Source organism: Arvicola amphibius, chromosome X (genome assembly GCF_903992535.2).
Source record: "Arvicola amphibius chromosome X, mArvAmp1.2, whole genome shotgun sequence".
NCBI lineage: Eukaryota > Metazoa > Chordata > Mammalia > Rodentia > Cricetidae > Arvicola > Arvicola amphibius.
The window spans coordinates 60393779-60412539 of NC_052065.1; the positions used below are offsets into that span (position 1 = coordinate 60393779).

Consider the following 18761-nt stretch of genomic DNA (forward strand, 5'->3'; position numbering starts at 1 on the left):
TATTCCCTCCAGCCCTCCTGTCGTCATCTCTCCCATGCCTTGGAATTCTGAACAAAGGGGACATCTATAGGGTCTCCTAACCCGGACTCCACACACTCTGTTCCTGTAATAACCTCCCAATCACAATGAGGTTCTCCGTAGAAATCACGTTCCCAAGCTGGAGGTGTAGCTCAGTGCTAGCATGTGCAAGGCCCGAGACTGTATGTCCAACACCACACAAAAAAGGCCATCTCTTGCTATCCTCGAGTTTCTCTTACTACTCCTTGAGTTTTTCAGGCACACTGGACACAGAGCTGGACCCCTCCCCCAAGAGGTGTCTAATGAATACTAAGCGGACCAAAGGTCTTCTCAGTTCTTATTTCTCCATACCAGCAAAAAAAAATTCTTCCTAACTCGGGTGCAGACTAGATGGGCCTCCCAAGTGGAGTGCAGCTAAAACTCCTAATCTCTGCAAAGGGCAGTAGAGAAGCAAGATGCTGAGTGCTAACCATGAGCCGTGTGTCCAGCAAGGAAGAGGGAGAGTGCAGGGTGGAGTTGGGGGGTGACCTCACTGTTCCTACCACAGGCAAAATTCGGTAGGGCAAGTGAGCAGGAGCTCAGGGAGAGCGCTTTCCACCTCCTGACAGAGGCGGGTTTTTCTCATATGCCCAGTAGCCACAGTCCAAAGGAGGGAGTGGTCTTCAGGTGTCTTCCCTGAGACTGAAAAGGCTCCTGAGAGGGGGCATAGACTAGGAACACAGGTGCAAAGAATGATCTGTGAGAGCAACAAGCTCCAGGACCAGAGTCAAGAGTCTGTTGAGCTCTCGCTTTCTCGCCATTTCATCTAAGCCATCACTTTGGCCAACCCTACTCCATCTTACACATTCTTACCTCCTCTCATTGGCTTGTGAACTTCGCTGTCTTCTATGCCACCACCTTTGGTTCCTTTACTTTTCGCCTGCCTAGACCTGATTCCATCCACAGTGGAAACAGACCTAAAAGCCACCAAGTATGAGTTCTTGCATCCAGGTATGGTGGCACAAGCCTGTAATTCCAGCACTCAAGAGACTGAGGCAGGAGGATCTTGAGTTCTGAGGCCAGCCTGGGCTACATGCAAGATTTTGTCTCACAGAAAACCAAGAAACCGTAAAGTTCTTGCGATCCAAGACAGAGTTCCAGTGTGGGTCTCTTCTTGCTTCGTGTACATTGATCCTTGGTAGCACTGCAGAACACCCGAAGAGCTGCAGCGCCTCAGAAAATGGAACCATTAGCAAAGGGTGTCTACATCCCGAGTGTTGGCTCTCCGGGCTGAGTGCTTAAGGTGGGGACCACTATAGAAGGCATGAGCCCCAAAGCAGCACAGCTTGGATTTACTGACTTCCTTTCCTCTTCTGCCCTCATGGTCCTGGGAACCAAGCACTTTTCCATTTCTGAATCCAGTGGCCAGGAAATAGCTCAAAGAAGCAATATGAGTCAAGCTGGGCAGCTTAGTGCAGGAGCCTGGCTCATTGTTCTCCCCCAGCCTGGCACCTGGCTCCCTAGAGTGTGTCTCCACTATGCTATTTTTCAGAAGAATATGAGGAACAGTATTCGGAGGCCAGACTTCTGGGGCAGACCTTCCGCTCTTCTGATGAGGCCCCTGAGCCTACTGCCAGCCAAAGGCCCCAGTCTACCAAGCGTCTGGAGTTTGTATTGATGGTGAGTTGTCTCTTCCCCAACCTGGGAGAGCCAGCGTGCACCCACCGGCAGGGCATCTTGAACTGCTGCTAATGTGATCCCCTGGAAGCTGCTGTTCATCACTGCTCACTAGCAGGGCTACCGCGAGGTCCCGCTGGGAAGGGCCCTGCACAGCAGGTGCCTAGTCAGGCACCCTGTACGATGCTTTCCTGCCTTCAAGAGGATGCCTCCAACCATTCTGTCTAAGCAGTCATCCTATGGGCACCAGCTCCTCCAGTCAGAAGTGCACCCTTTCCATCACACCCTCTCTCCCAACAGCCTGCAAAACGGCAGCTGAGCGAGGATGAGACCACGACCCAGGGTGTGAGGGCCCCAGAGGCCTACCTGAGCCTGCCTACAGCCGACAAGCAAACTGCCTGGAATGGCCCCTTCCCTCTACCCATCCTAAAGGAGAAGCGCTGGCTTCAGCCCTGCTCCACGCAGTCCGACCTTGTGCCCATCAACATCTCTGGTAGAGTTGCCTAGCACCGCCTGTTTGCTTCCCTTCATGCCAAAGGCCCATTCTCTCCAAATGCACTGGGTGCTGGGGAGGGAGGGCCACTCTATCTGCTGCTGACTCACTCTGCGCTGTCCAGGTCATGACTCCTCCGGGAGTGGAGGGTACTTCGGGAGCAAGCCGAGAGGGGACAATGTCTCCTCTTCCCTCACTCCCTATCTGCAATCACTGTAACTGATACCATGGAACAGCAAACAAAAAGTTTCTTTGCAGAATGTACCAAAAGTTTTCTGAACATAGGTTTTCTTTTGAGTTTAAGTGAAAACAAAGTTTGAGAATTTTGATTATTTCAGGTAAAGATAATGTTAGAAACCCAAAGTTCTGGGTTTGGAATATACAAATAACAGACAGAAGGAGATGAGAATCCGAGCACATGTGGTTTAACTCTAGTGTAACAAGGGAAGGGGATACAAAGGGCACAGAGGGAAAAGAGAAAGACCCACAGGGGGCCCAGGATGACCTTGAGAGTAGTGGTGGGGGGGGGATACTTGCATCTGTCTTCGTTTCGTTCTCCATTGCTGTGATAAGGAACCCTGACAGAAGCGACTTAAGGGGGGGGGCAAGAGTATAGACTGGTTCACAGTTCAAGGTGCAGTTCATGAAAGGCAGCAGGAACTTGGAAGCAGTGAGTCTCATTGTCTCCACAGGCAAGAAGCAGAAGACAATGGCTACTTGCTGCTGCTCAGTTCCCTTTCTTCATCTATAGGGTCCAGGATCCCCTGCCCAAGGAATGGTGCCATCCACAGTTAAAGCTGGGTCTTGTCATGTCAGTTAATCAAGTTAATCCCCACACTCATGCCCAGAGGCACATCTCCTGGGTGATTCTAGGCTCTGTCAAGTTGACAGCACAATCACAGTCTCCGGGTTGGGGTCATGTGGCACTCCTTCTTCCCACTCCAGTGGCTGGAAAGGAACAGGGCCAGTCATATCAGGAACCCCTGCAGGGCCCTGATGGAAGCAAGACCTCAGTCAAGGGACGGGAGGAGGCCTTGAAGCTGGCATGGGTCCTGCTGTGGTGGAAAAGGTTGGTGAGAGCAGTGAGGGAAGCTCTGTCTCTGTGTGACCATGCTCCCCGGATCTGGGTTCATCCACTGCACCTAGAGTCATCTTGAGAAAGAGAGGCAGGAAGGAGCTCATTTGCCAAGGGAAGGAAAACTGTGATGGAAGATTCACAAAGCAACACTGATGAGCTCTGTCTAAATGGCTGGCTCACTTTCGGGCTGCTATTGACTTTGTCCTGTGGAACCATTTGCTGGGATGGGGCTGCAGTGGTGTGACCGGCAGGGGGACGGGTCCTGCTTAAACAGCCACTAAGCTAGAGACAGGGACCTGCCTGTTTAGCCCCTTGGACCTCCTCACCCTGACTTTGCCCGCAACAGATTCCCAGAACTAAAAGCTGACCCAGCACTTTAAGACAATTACACGGGGTCCAGTCAACACCAACTGCCAATTTTGGTAATGTGGCCAGGTAGCTGTAGGACAGACTATCAGGCTGCTTCCTAAATGTTGGGATCAGTAGGAGCGCTTCTTAGAGATGCCGTTTTTCACCTGGTCCCTGTGAAGTCAATCTGGGCATGATGGCACATATCTGTAATCACAGTACTCTGGAGGCAGAGGCAGGGTGATGAGGGCAAGTCCAACCTGGATAACCAAATGAGCCCTTCACTCACAAAACTACACCCAGGAGTACAGGGTGCATCTCAGTGGTCGAGTACTTGCCTTGAATATAAAAGGCTCCAGATTCTGTCGCCAGCACCACAGGAGAAACCCTATGATCATAATCAAATAACACCTAGCCCCCGCCCATCTCTCCACAAGCAATGATGCTCAGCCCTGGCTATGCATCTGCAAAACCACCCAAGGACTCCTAGGCAATGCTTCTACCTAGGCCCTCCTCCCAGAAAGTTGAATATTCTGGAGTTCAGATTGTGGAGTTTCAAAAGCTACCCAGTTTATTTCAGTGTGGGGAGAGAGTTGAAAAATACTGCCCAGTGCACCTAAGAAGTGCAAATGAGCTGGGCGTGGCCTGTAAAACCAAGCGTGTGTGCCCAACACCAAAATGGGGGAGGGGGGAGGGGGGGAGGGAGGATGAAGTACCACCTTCCTGGATGCTGCTGTTCATGCTCATCGCTACTGCCGTCATCCTTTCTCTCTACCTCAGGCCAGTTTTGACTGTGCTTTAAACAGAAACCAGGATGCACCCAAGTGTCTTTATTTTGGCTACAGGGCAGCAGTTTGATAGACATGCAAGTTTTCGACACTCGTTGTTTAACACAGAGACAGCCGTGAACCCCAAGTCCACCCTGAGGCGGAGGCGGACCATTATTGGATTCTCTAACTTTTCTCAGCGAGACCCAGGTGACCCCAATACAGTTGATTCCCTCAAACCCTTTCCCCATCTCCCACTACTCCTGTCATGCAAGTGTCATTGTGGCAGTGGGGACCTGGAATAATTCTGGGTAGAGGGACTTTGACTATCCTGAGAAAGCCAGTGTGTGATTAATGTCAACCAGGGGCCCTTGGGAAGACCAGCGGTTGAGTCTGGAGGGCAGGGATCTTGGGCTAATAAATCCACCACATCCTTGTTTTCCATTACATATGTAATGGAAATTAGATATGAAGTACACACCTTTAATCCCAGCACTCAGTAGCAGAGGCAGGAAGATTATCTCCAATTTAAGGCCATCTTGGTCTCCATGAATTCTAGGCCAGCAAAGGACTACATAATGAGGTCTTGTCTCAAAAAAAGTAATGTTACCATATATGCCAAATTTATACAAATAGAAGTGGGGAATCACCCCCCAATTATAATTTTGTACTGACCCAATACAGTCACTGTGGTAACTAAAGATATCTGTGTAGACTGCCTGCCATGTGCCTGGGATATAGTCAATATTCAGCAAATTCTGGCTATTATGAATTACCATGTCAGTAAGGTAGCAATAACAGTAATATTAGAATAGCTGTGGATGTGAGCACACTTCTGGAGATTGGAACATCTGAATGGTGTCACATCTGTGAGTTACCCTAAGTCTTTTATGTTCAAAGGCAAAAGGTGGCAGATGCCAGAAATACAGCATTCTGGCAAAGTCCAGATTCACAGCTGGAGCTGTGAGCCACATGTTGCTGTGGGCTTTAGTCAGTTTAGAAATTTCTGCTCTCACCTCAGGCCTGACGACCCCTGAGATCTGCTGGTTCCGTGAACCCAGGAAGAAAGAAAGTATGGGGAATCCCGAGGTAGTCACATGTGACACTTGTACTCTGAAAGGAGTCGTCAAAGCTGGAAAGTCTTTGGCAGCCATCTGGCCAATCCAAGGGTACCCTGTGACTCACTGTGTGGCATTGGACAAAATCCCAACTTCCCCCAGTATCCTCATCTGTGAAAAGGAAAAACCAAGGAATTCTGACAAAGCTGTCAGCAATGCTGCTTGGTACAAAGTTGGTGTCGTGTTATAACACAGCTGATGGGGGATCCCTTGCTGTGCCAGTAACATGTGTTTTCCATCTCCAGGTCACAGCAACAGCCCAGTAGGCAGCCTGGCCTCGGACATCAGGCCTGGCTACTCAGCTCCACAAGTTGTTCAGGGAAGAGTTGCTATTGGGCAGGAAGCTCGGTTTCCAAGTCTCACCTCGCCAGGACTGAGACACTCATCAAGTGAGCCCGCAGACCCTCACCAGGCACGTGGTGGCCCAGACCCTCCTGCCACGGAGAGCATGGCAATGGTGTACAGTGTCCCCAGTTCTTGCAATGGACCAACAGAGTCAACGTTCTCCACTTCCTGGAAAGGAGATGCTTTCACGTACATGACTCCAAGTGCCAGCAGCCAGAGCAATCAAGTCAGTGAAAATGGAAAAAATCCTTCCTCTGGGAATTCTTGGGTCTCTCTGAACACACTCCCACCTCTGGTCCCTAAAGAGGCGGCTACCCTCTTTGTCACCCGTGATAACCCAGCAGGATGCACTGGGCTACCCAGCTACTCTGACCATCCCACTCAACTAAGGCAAATACCAGAAAGACCTCCCAAGATTGGCCTCCTGGCCCGTGGTACCTCAAGACTGGAAACAGGCCCTGGCGGAACTAACAGATTCCGGGAGCGGTCACTTTCTGTGCCCACGGACTCAGGTGTCACCTCGGTGGACTATGGTGAAGAGCAGAAGGCTGGTGAGGCCTGCATCCTGCCTTATGCCAGTACAAACTCTGAAGGCAGTAACAGTACCGACAACATTGCAGCCCTCAGCACTGAGCAAGAAGCGCGGCACAGGAGGCAAAGATCCAAAAGTATTTCACTCAAGAAGGCCAAAAAGAAGCCCTCTCCACCCATGAGAAGCGTCTCACTAGTCAAAGATGAGCCAGTCCTCCCACCAGAAGGTGAATTGGCACTGCCCAAGGACCAGAGGCCCAGGAGCCTTTGCCTCTCCTTGGAACACCAAGGGCACCATTCATCTCACCCCGATCCTCAAGGGCATCCAGCTGTGCCAACTCTCAAAGATCCAGAAGGTTCACAGTTCTCTCACCACTGGTATCTTACTGACTGGAAGTCTGGTGACACCTACCAATCCTTGTCCAGCTCCAGCACAGCCACTGGCACCACAGTCATTGAGTGCACTCAAGTTCGGGGAAGCTCGGAGTCTCTGGCCTCCCCCTCCACCTCCAGAGCAACCACGCCCTCCCAGATCTCCATTGAGGTGGAAGCCAGGGAAGTAGCCTCCCCTGGAAGGCCCACTGGACTGATGTCCCCTTCCAGTGGCTACTCCAGCCAGTCAGAGACACCCACACCCACTGTCTCCATGTCCTTGACCCTGGGCCACTTACCGCCTCCGAGCACCAGTGTCCGAGTACGTCCGGTGGTACCAGAAAGGAAGTCATCACTGCCCCCGATGTCACCAATGGAAAAAATCTGCAAGTCACGGTTATCATTTGACCTACCATTGACCTCTTCAACCACCCTGGATCTGTCGGGGATGAGTATCTCCATGCGCAGCAAGACCAAGGTGAGCCGCCATCACTCTGATACCAATTTTGGGGCCAAACTGGCACAGAAAACTAGTCCAAACCAGCCAATCATGCCCATGGTTACTCAGTCTGACCTCCGTTCTGTTCGCCTGAGGTCAGTCAGCAAGTCTGAGCCAGAAGATGACATTGAGAGCCCAGATTACACCGAGGAACCTGGAGCAGAAGAAGTCTTCACCTTGCCAGAGAGGAAAGTGAAACCTCCCATAGCTGAGAAACCGCCACTGGCCCGAAGGCCTCCAAGCTTGGGTCACAGGCCACCCTCGCTCCCTGGGGAGTATCCGCTAACTTCTCCTACTATGGCTATGACACCCAGGAGCTCCGTTCCACACGTGAAGCAGCTCCCCCAAGACAGCTACACAGTGTTGCAGAAACCAAAGTCACCTAGCTTCCCCAGTGGCAGGAGCCCCGGGGAGTCAACAGCGCCCTCCACCCTTGTCTTCACACCTCTCGCCAGTTCCTCTGGTGCTTTCTTCTCAGGAACACAGCAACCTCCCCAGGCCAGTGTAGAAGACGGGGGCCCCAAGGTGAGAGCCCTGCCGGAAAGAATCAGCCTCCAGAGCCAGGAAGAAGCTGAGAAAAAGATGAGCAAGATTCCACCTCCAGTACCAAAAAAGCCCAGTGTGCTCTACCTGCCTCTTGTCTCCCCTGTAGCCCAAATGGATGCCTGCATGGCCCAACCAAGGCTGCCGTTCAGCCCCATCATCACCTTGGAGGAAGATACCAAGTGTCCCTCCACTGAGGAGGACCCGAAGTCACCTGGTAAAAGGATGACTTCGGGTCTTCCTGGTGATGGTGAAAAGGAGGCCATCTCTCCAGGTTAGTAAACTTTCTTGGCTTTGCCCTTCAGTTGCAGGAGGGATGAGGGTGAAGCTGGAGTTAACTCTGTAAAGACAGAGCAATTGCCCGGGCATGACCAAAGCTGTAGGGAGCACATCTAGAGGGCGTGAGTTAACTCTGTAAAGGAACTGCCAGTTGGCCTTACTGTCCAGGAGATCAGGGCTGACCCCAAGGCTAAGTCTGAACAATCTACCCTTGGCACAGACACCACGGTAACAAATCAAACAAAGCCTTAGCACACTGGGACTTCCCGACCGCATCTGGCCAGTCAGGCATGCAGCCCTTGCCCTGGGACTCCCACTCACCCGACAATAGTTTTCATTAGTCAGACTAAATTTACACTAATGCTCGGGACTCACTACTCCGGAAGTCCATGTCCAAGAGTCCTGGAAGGCTCATGGGACTCTGCAATGATGACCTGCACACTTTTCCAGTGTTTTCCACAAGAAGGGGCACAGTCTTCCTTGGAAGATTTGATTCTAACTCTTCCTGGACCCATAAGAGTAGGCTAGTTAATGATTCTTCACTTTGGTTGGTGTTGTTTCTGTGGCTTTTTATTTTAATTGTAAGATACACACAACACTTATATTTTAACCATTTCCGTATGTGGCCGGCGGTGGGTGGGGCACAGGTTGTATTGAGTGTCTTTGGCTCTCAACCTTTACCCTGTCTTTTGAGACAGAGTCTCTATAGGAATCAGAGCTTTTTTATTGGCTAGACTGGCTGGCCAGCAAGCCCTGGGCATCTACCTGTCTCCATCCCCCCCCCCCCAGATCTGGATTATCAGGGTTATAGGCATACACAAGAGTATGAGTACCAGGGATCTGAACGCAGGTCTTCATGTTTGTATGGAAGGTGCTTTATCAACCGAACTACCTTCCTGGCACCAACTCCTTTTTTGAGACAGAATTTCACTGTGTTACCTAGGTTGGCCTGAAAGTCACAATTCTTCTGTCTCAGCACTTCACCCCCAAATGTTGGAACTGTAGATGTGTGCCTCCATCCTGGGCTTAATTTTAGCCATCTTGAGCCATGCAGTTCGTTAGTGCTTAAGAACATTCATGTTGAAAAACCCATCTCTAAAATGTCTTTTATCTTGGGAAAATAAAAATCTGTACCCTTAAAACAACTCCCCCTTTCTTCCACTTCCTCCCCTCTTTCCTCCTCCTTTCCTCCCCCCTTCCTCCTCCCCTCCTGACCACAGGTTTATGGCTCTGACTGTTCTGGATGCCAAGTGGAGTCATAGATTTGTTGTCTTTTTTATGACTTGCTTATTTTTATTAATGTCCTCAAGGCTCAACTATGTCTCACATCATTTTTGATGTTAAACATCAAAATCTCATGACCTTCTTTAAGCTGGTTTAGACTTTCAGCATAAGTTAATCACTATGACGAAAGCAAGTGAGCATGTCAAAGCCACAGGTTATTTCCAAATATGCTTCCTCCAACTCCACAGGCTCCCTCCGATTCAAGCAAGTCTCATCCCCCACTGGGCGAGGATAATTGCTTTACCCTTCTCTCAGTATCTTGAGTTTTTAATTATGTATTTATAACAAGGGGGCTGGGGATATAGCTCAGTGCCAAAAGAGCTTATCTAGTGTATTCCATCCCAGCACTGGTTTTTTTTAAATAAATAAGAAAACGAGCATGCTCAGATGACCTGTATTAATGAAAAGCAAGCATGAGAACAGGGATTTGGGCCAGTCTTCACCATGTGGGCATTGAAAGGCCTGGGGGTAAATCATTAACCTTCTGAACTTCATGTTCCTCCTCGCAAAATGGAGATATCAAAAGACTCTGTCCTGCTGTCTATCTAGAGTTACTTTGCACATTGAGGGGAATAGCAAGAGAGCATGTGCCCTGTCCTAACTCTCATGGCCAAAGTCATGCCTTTTGGTTCTTATACCTAGGGAGGACTGTGGAACCAAGTGCCGAAGAGAAAAGTTTAATCAGTGATAAGACAGCTGAGTGGATCTCGGAGGAGGACGATGACGTGTTTGTGGCTTCGCGCACGACTGAAGATTTATTTACTGTGATACACAGGTCAGGATCCTTTTCCTTCATTATAATTGCAATTGCTTTCCCCTTTTCTGCTTAAAGAAAAACTGCAGCCTCTGAACAGCCGCTGGAATTGCAACTGGAGATTCAGTTCAGTACCTACCTACGTATGTGAGCACAGTCTGGGGCCTCACATCTCAAATTCACTGATATCTTTGGTTAAAGCGGAGGAGGAGGAGGGGAGGACCAGGTGCTGAGAGAGGCCCCTCGTCTCCTAGCAACTGCTTGGCCTATTGTGTCTCCATCTGCTGCCTCACAGCTCTATCTGCAGTAAGAGACATTTAACCCTTCACAGAATTTCTTGTACCACAGAATTCTGTTCTGAGGTGATACAGAGCACAGGGCAGCATATGAGAGCGGGGACTTAGGCAGAGGGGGAACAGAGATGGGCATTGGGGCATGAGGCAGGGCTTTTCATAAGGTACCTGGATCCACGAGCTCAGTTACTGGAGCTGGAGCAACAGCTCAAATCGGTTCCAAATCCCTGGCTGTCTTGATTCAGTCACTGAGCTCCTGGTCTTGTCCCTTTACGTTTGTTCTTGATCTCAGAACTGTCAAGGACTGAACCTGTAGCATAGGGCAAGTGACTCTAGTTGTGGCCACTGAAAAGCATGTGGGGAACAGAGGGGCCCCCAATGAGCCTGGGAGCCCGGGGCTGTCATATGCATGATCTTGAGCACATCCCTGGTTGTCAGTTCTTCAAAGCTTTGCTAGCTGTCTGCTCCCTGAATTCCCCGACTTCGCTCAGACCAGTCTTTGCCTCTCGTTTAGATCTAAAAGAAAGCTCCTGGGCTGGAAAGAGCCTGGGGAGGGCTTCCCGGGCAGCAGACCCAGCTCCCACTCACCAGTGAAGAACACAGGCGATTCTCCCACCACTGAGTCTGCTGCTGCCACAGGGCCAAGTGGCAGTGCCTGCCTAGACGCTGGCAGAAATGATGATTTCAAGGCCTTGCTCCAGAAGAAGGGAAGTAAGGCAACTCCTAGGACCCGCCCCTCAGCAGCGGAGCTGCTCAAGACCACAAACCCTCTGGCTCGAAGAATCATTGCGCAGTTCTCAAAAGACTATGAACCCACTGACAGCCCCAGTACCTAAGCCCTGCTTCTTGTTCACTAGGTCTGAGGAGAGCAGGGGGAAGATAGAGGGCTTCAGAAAGGAACCAACCACAGAAATGACAAAAGATTCTGTCTTTGACATTAACTCACACTCTGGACAGCAGAGAGGCCAACACAACACACCTGCGCTCCCCAAGCACTCCGATAGGCTTCAGACCATCTGCGATTCCATGCTTACCATGGCTGAACATCGGTGTTCTTCTAGATTCTCCCAGCGCTGTGCGTTAAGAAGAGATCCTCAGATTTGAAAGCCAGTGTGCCACCTTTTTCAATGCCCTGGCTGTTTTGTCCATTGGCTCCTGTCACTGAGATGCATGGTGGGAGGAGAAGGGATCTGGGGACCTTCCAAACCAGGGCTGGGGACAGAGGCGCCAATTCCACTGCTGATTATCTCCTCTCCTGGGGTGGCTTTGACGGCCCTATGTGAAGACCCAGACAAACACCGAGGCCTCCTCAACCACAGTGTGATTTTCCACCAGAGAGAGCTCTGCAGGAGGCGTGCACTAATTTCAGCATGGGGTTGATTGGATGGCTTTTGTGGCGCAAACATGAGTGTGACTGTCTAAAACTCCATGCCTTTTTCAGTTTGATTGTCTATGCGGAGATCAGGGTGATGAGTTTCAATAAACTTCTAGGATTTTCCCCCTCCCCCATTAGCTAGAAAAGACGGGACTGGGTGGCTTTGGCTGAACCAAGCTCAGCAAACGAGTGGGACATTTGTTTGCTCGCATCTAGCCAAGGTAACTCGCATGCACGCCTTGAGGTCTTTCGAGTGTCTGTCAACGTGGGTAGCCAGGATCTGTGCCAAGCTCATGCTGTAGACTCCAAGAACTCTCATTTCACTCGCATGTAACATTCATTACAGGAAGTACTTAGGTGAAGGACTGGCATCATCAAAGGCTCCAGGAGTAGAAAGAAAGTGTACCTTGCCCCACACCATTCGATTCAGAGTGTGCTTTTTGTGGTTCTTTGGGTTTTGTGTCAAGGAAATCTGACTCTGTTTCAACGATCAAGAACCTGTAGGCTGAAAAAGATCTACGTGGAATCAAAAAAGACAGCCCATAATTCAAGAAGGCTATGTTTTGCCATTTAGGTACTGCTGTTTGGCCAACTTTCAGCTAACCACGGGGGCGGGGGAGGCAAAGCAGCCAGGATAAAGAGGATACTGAAAGAGTTCCAAAACAATCACAATTACCCCTTCCCTTCCAAAGCCAACAGGCACTGGCTGTTCTTGTCAACTTGACTTTGTAAGTAGAGCAAGAGCACCTGCTTTCTGAGGGGCTGGGGACAAGCTGAGCAAAGCACTAAACAGAGAACCTGCTGGCCAGTGTTGGGAAGTTCATTGTCTTCTGCCCCCAAAGGGCCCAAAGGAATTGAACTTGTAGTGTGCTTTGCAAAAACAAACAAACAAACAAAAATGGGCCCTGACTCATCCCCCGCACTCCATGCCCTAAAAGATTCCTTGCTCAGTCTCCCGGAGGAAGCAGTAAGAGGTCCAGGAACAAGCATATCTCCATTTTGATAGGTCACACTCCTTACCAATGAGAAGCAAACTGTTAGCTCGACTGCCCACACTCCAGCAAGGCAAAGTGGCTTGCAAAACTACCCCAAGTACTGAGAAGACTCGGGTCTCTGGGTAGAAGTCCTAGGCTGAGGTCCTTGCTTGGGTGGCTCTAGTTCCAATTGGTCTAATTCTAGACAAATGGAAAGAGCTCAAGCTGGCCAGCTCTCTTCCAGCTAGCACTTCCCTCTCAGCTCTAGAAAGAAGCCACTTAAATAATCAACAGTTAGGGGAACTCTAGCTACTCTGAAGCGTTTAAACCATTTAACATGAAGATCTTCTTAGCCAAGTTTCACGAGTCAGGCGGGAATGCGAGATATACACTTTGAAGCACCGCACCTGGGAGATGGAGACAGGCAGACTTCTGTGAGTTTGAGGCCAGCCTGATCTACATTGGTAGTTCCAGGATGCCAAGGCTACATATTGAGACCCTGACTTCAGTCTTGGCCTTGGTTTATACATAAGAACCACACCCGACTTAACTCAGAATTCCAAAAGACAGAGGCGTTTTCCTCTGCAGGAAAATGAAGGAGTGGAGTGCCCTTGATTCTGCCTATCAGGAGAAAAAGGTTCCCTGGGTCTGGTCCGCAGAACCGTTATTAATCAATTGTTGAATTCTAAAGTTTGAGCATATGGGACTGTATAGGGCTTGCTACTTTTGCTGATGATTTTTTTTTTGAAGTGTCTTGTTTGTTCCTTCTCATGGGTTTGGCCTTTCCCCTCACCTTGCTACCTCTGGAGGTTCCCCCCCAAAAGATTCTAAACTGAATGCTTAGACTGCTTGAGGTTGTTTCAGTGACCCGAACCCCTGTTCTCCTCTATACGACTCTGTATGCCTGGGATGTTTAGAACATTTCCTCGTCACTATGACCCCCAGAAGCCCAACTAGCACAAGAGGATTTGGGGCAGAGGCTTTACAGTCAGAGAAAACACTTAGGACTGGGAGTAGTCGTTCTGTACTTGCAGGCTTGGCAGGGAGCAGACCTAGTCCTACGCAAACAACCAGATTGTTAAATAATAATAATAATAGTAACTAAAGCCAGTCATTGATTAGCACAGCACCAAGCATCTTTCTAAATACTTAGCCTCTCTCTGTCCTTATTATCATAAACATCATCTCTCTCCCCTGAGGACAATGTGTGCTGCCCAGGAGGCTGGATTGGGAGGGGGAGCCCTTTCAGGAAAGTCTCAGGGAAGTTGCTGCCACTGCTGTGACACACAGCACATGTAAAGAAAGAGAGGGATCTCTATGGATGGCACACACAGTGAGTCGGAGGGAAATGAAAGGGGGTTCAGGTGGTCAGCCTCTGCTTGAGGCTCTTCCTATCCCCTTGTTTTCCTACAACTCCAGCCCTCAGTGGCAGGTGGCCCTGTTAGAATAGCTTTGGTCCAATCAAGGGTGGGGGAGACCCCCCAGAGGCAGTTAATGTATACCTACGTGCTTTGCATTTGGTGGCTATGTATTTGTGGTTCAAATGTGAGTAGTGGAGAGCATGTCGGTCTTAATACAAAGGCTGGCTTTGCTTGTGGATCCTCCCCGTTGCCTGTACTATTGGCCTGCCTGAGCCTCTCTCTCCCTCCTGGCTCCAGCTTGTCTTTCAGTCATAACACCCACGAACTGCACCGACGGAGACCAACAGCTCAGCCACAAAGGAGTCAAGGCCACAGGCAACCAGCTCATTCACAGTAGCCTCACGACCACAAGGTTGATCTGGAAAAAATGACCTTGAATGTACAAAGACGGGCAAATCTCCAAGGTTCCCCCAACAAGCATTCTGCCTGGCATCTTCGTCATCAAGACAACAGAGATCCAGTTGTCATCTCTGTGTGCCTGTCACTCTGAGCAGATCTCCCCAGGCACCCGCCCCCCTCCTCACCTCCGAACCAGTCAGGAAAAAGACTCGGTACCACTCAGTGCTCTGTTGCTCACTACTTCCGCCCTCTATGTTTGCCAAGTCTGTGGCACAATGGTGAGCTTTTCCTTTGCTATGATTTGCCAGGGCCAGGATTAGGGTGAGGCGATTGGGGAGACGCCCACTCTCAAGGCCCCCGCCAGTGCCTTACCCTTGCCACGGCCCTGTGATTTGCGCTCTGTAAAGTAGTATGAGTTGCTCTTTCTTCCTCTGAGTGTAGTTCTGATTTGGGGGCAGGTTTTGCGCCAAATGTTTTCTTGCTGTTTCTCCATTGGTTGCCAGCAGCCTTTGTATGCATTAAAGAATCTTCAGTATTATCACAAGCATTTCAGCTGGCAAGTTAGCGCCCCGTTCAGGAGGAGCTCGAGGGCCAGAGAACTTCAACAGGAAGTTGAGGTCTGCCCCTGTGGCCTTCTGTCTGCTCTTTCTGCTCCCTTCTCCCTTGTAGTCCTTGTGGCCCAGCACCGATTCTCCTCAGTGCCTCCTACTTCGTTCTCCTCCTAAGAAAAACATGCTCTCAGGAAAGGGATGAATTCATTGACTCTGAGATTGGGAGGCTTAATGCTACCTTTTTCGAGGGTTGCTTGCATTTTAACAGGGGAACAGCCTTAAGCCAAAGGAATGAAGTCCTTGCAGAATGTTAGGCGTCACCTAGTTGTACAAGTTCTTTTTCACCATGGAAAGACCAGACTCCCTGACAGCTGACTCCAGAGTATAGAACCTCTAGTCGTCTCCTGGAATCATTGGAGTTAGTAGCTGGTGGTCAATTATCTGGATAACCCTGTGCTATTTTATTACCAAGGGATTCTGAGAAAAAGCTACTTACAAGCCTCTGAGAAGGCCTTATATCAAGCATTCATATTGTAGATTAACATGTTTGTGTAAACGGTATTAATACTACTTACCACTTAGGTAAAAGACACAAAGATTTAAGAAGTTTGTGAAGTGTGTCCTGTTTGTGCAAGGTGACTCTGCCGAGTCCACTTCTTACCGATGTCAGTCGTCCAGTATCAGTGGTGGTTATTAAATTGGGTGGAGGCGTGGTTACTAAGCACAGGCCTCCACTACCCCTCCTGCCGTTCGTCTCTGTGGTGTGCTATGACTCCAGCTTGGTGTGAGAATGAGACCTTTTCTAAAGCAGAGCCCCAGTCCCCAATGCCTTTGCATGTATTCAGCTCTAAGTGACCAAGATAGGAAGGATTTAAGAGGACAAGCGAGTAGGAAAGAGGTACAAAACAGTGCCTTTGCCGTAAATCAGCAGACAGTATGATGACTTTCACGTGACTTGAAACAAGCCAAGTCAACTATTTTAAAATACTTTGAAATCAGTTTATAGAGGACTATGGTTGCAAATGGTGTTTGAACACATGTTGGAGGCACTTTAATAAGTTTAGCAAAAAGAAATTTGCCTAATGAAGATTGTGTGAAATAAATATATACCTTTGTTTGGTAAAGGCCCAAATCTAGGCCACTGGTTCTCAAAGGATGGTCTTGGAACCACCAAGAGCAACATATGAGAGAGAAGGGGGGGGGGAGAGAGAGAGAGGGAGAGAGAGAGAGAGAGAGAGAGAGAGAGAGAGAGAGAGAGAGAGGGTGTCACACCTTTAAGTCCTCTGAATCGCCAGAGCCACGCCTCTCTGCAACAGGTTACCTTTCTGACCATTAGTTACAGTTAGTAGTCTAGTCTCTGGCAAAGAAGCGTGCCTAGCATCTTCTTGCTCAGCTACACAATTGCCTGGTGTTAAGAAACTGCCAGATTGAATCAGGCCCATCTGGCCTGGTTTGGGTTTTTAAAATAGTAACAACAACAACAAAACCTGTGGTGGTGGTGGTGGTGGTGGTGGTGGTGGTTGCATTTGGTAGGACCAGTCCTTAAATGAACGACCTCACCGCCGTTACTGTTCTCTAGAAGGGCTCTCGCAGAAACGGATTTGCTTCTGAGGCTCTGCCCGAAGGCTGAAGTGTGGCATTTGATAGTAGTGACCTCCCCCTACAGGGAAACAAACACCTGAACCAGAACAACCAGTTAATCCCTCTCAGCCTCTTTGTAATGCTAAGCTTTATAGAAATTTATTCCGTATGTGGTCTTGAGATTTTCTATGTCCAATTTTATAAAATGTTCTGCATGCAAATACAGTGTTGTGGTCACTGTAGCAGTCACGTCAGAACCATTCCTCCTCCATGTGTGTGCTGGTGAAGAAATACCAACATGTATGTTCTGATGTTTCCTGATCAACTGTAAAGTACATTTTCATTCATTTTTAAATGAGATATATTTACTCTGGCTAGCAGTTAAAATTTTATTCTTTTTATTATCTTTCATTGCTACTTTTTTCTACTGACTCCAAGGCTTACTTTGGGGGGGATTTCTTATTTCTAGATTGTTGTATCTCTCTTATTTCTATATTTATCTATAATCACAGAGTGTCAGAGCTGAAAGGGACCAATCTCTCTCGTTTCATAGAGGGAATTAAGGCCCAGATGGGTCAAAAGGCTTGCCGCAGGTTACACAATGAGTCTGAGGCAGGGCCCAGCCTCAATTCTAGGTTACCTGCCTCTGGGATGAATGTTTTGTCATTTAAATCGTTATATTTATGAAGGACCCATGACTGGCTTCTACTTGTCTGACTTATTAATTTCCCAGGTATTTCAGTGAAAAAAATCTACATGCTTTAAAAGGAACGCTTGTTCTTCAGTTAATGAATCCAAAGAAAATCTGGTTTTTAGTTTAGAAATTCATTTCCCTCCATGTTTGCTATCTGTGCCCTACATTGTACAGTGGATGTTTCCCCTAAAAACTGTGTGTGGGGGAATGAATTTATATAGAACAAATTTCATTTTTTAGTAGGAAAGCTTCCCTGCGTAAGGGAATCTTCTAGGGACGTTTTTGGAGAAACAAAACTAAACAGACTCCTCTTGTCATTTGTTCCTTAAGGTCTTTAATTACTTATTAGTGTGATTTTTTTTTGTACTTGCTTTTATTTAAAGTAGGGCAAACCAGTGTTAGCTTTCCTAGAATTTACTAGAACCTTACCTTCCTAATCTTTTTGAGAAATCTTCAGACTGTTAGATGCTTATGAGCTATTCAATTGTATTCTAGAAACTTCACCTGACCTGACATTTTGCCAATCCCTGGGCTCAAATTCCATCTCTATCTGATCAGATAAGAACAGAGTTCCCTAATCAGTACTTATGTCTATATATGGTCTCTTTTCCAGAACATTCTTTGCCCAGTATTCCTTCCTGTGCTCTTACTTTAGCCATCTCAGGCCTCCTTCCTACATCACACATACCTCACTGAACTGTGCACTTTTGGGCACTACACCTTGAGGGCCGGGCTAGTCATCCTGAGTAATATCTCCAGTTACTTCCATGTGCCCATTTCTCTTGGATCTCTTCTGGCTTCCCTTCCCAGACCCAAAGGCTTCTCTCACCAGAGACTGCTGGGATTTTCCCATGGTTTTAGGAAGTCCATAAACTTCCCTCTTCAAAGGGCCTGAGAGGAATTGTTTTAGTCTTTGTGGGTCATACATGGGTTTTGCGGCAGATTCTTTCTTGTTGTAGATGATTGTTCATTCACTAGTTTTATAACCTTTGGAACATCTGAAAACCATTCTTAGTTCACAGGCCATGCAAGGCTGATCCCCGATCCACACTACCATTTTTTGACCGTCCCCATTGTAAAAAGTAGACGAGGGCTGGCATGATGGATCAGCACGTAAAGGTGTCTGCCACCAAGCCTGATGATCAATGTGATCTAAGTTTGAGTGGAACCCACGTAGTGAAAGGAGAGAACCCCTGCAAATTATCCTCCGACCTCTGCAAGTATGATATACACAGGCTCACACACACACACACACACACACACACACACACACACAAATAGATAAATGTAAAATACTCGAAGAATTGTTTTTGTTTTTCAAGACAGGGCTTCCTCTGTAGTTTTGAGGCCTGTCCTGGAACTAGCTCTTGTAGACCAGGCTGGCCTCGAACTCACAGAGATCTGCCTACCTCTGCCTCCAGAGTGCTAAGATTAAAAGCTTTCGCCAC

At 48.6% G+C, this 18761-nt stretch overlaps 1 protein-coding gene across 1 annotated transcript in view; it reads left to right on the forward strand.

Moving 5' to 3' along the window:
* Nhsl2 (NHS like 2) overlaps window positions 1-11378 on the forward strand; it is a 244346-nt gene extending 232968 nt beyond the window's left edge. The window contains exons 3-8 of the mRNA XM_038317487.1: window positions 1550-1677; window positions 1975-2167; window positions 4439-4570; window positions 5724-8042; window positions 9974-10106; window positions 10893-11378. Coding sequence (XP_038173415.1) covers window positions 1550-1677; window positions 1975-2167; window positions 4439-4570; window positions 5724-8042; window positions 9974-10106; window positions 10893-11214 — 3227 coding nt within the window. The 3' untranslated portion in view covers window positions 11215-11378. The remainder of the gene's footprint in view (window positions 1-1549; window positions 1678-1974; window positions 2168-4438; window positions 4571-5723; window positions 8043-9973; window positions 10107-10892) is intronic.
* The last annotated feature ends 7383 nt before the right edge of the window (window positions 11379-18761 follow it).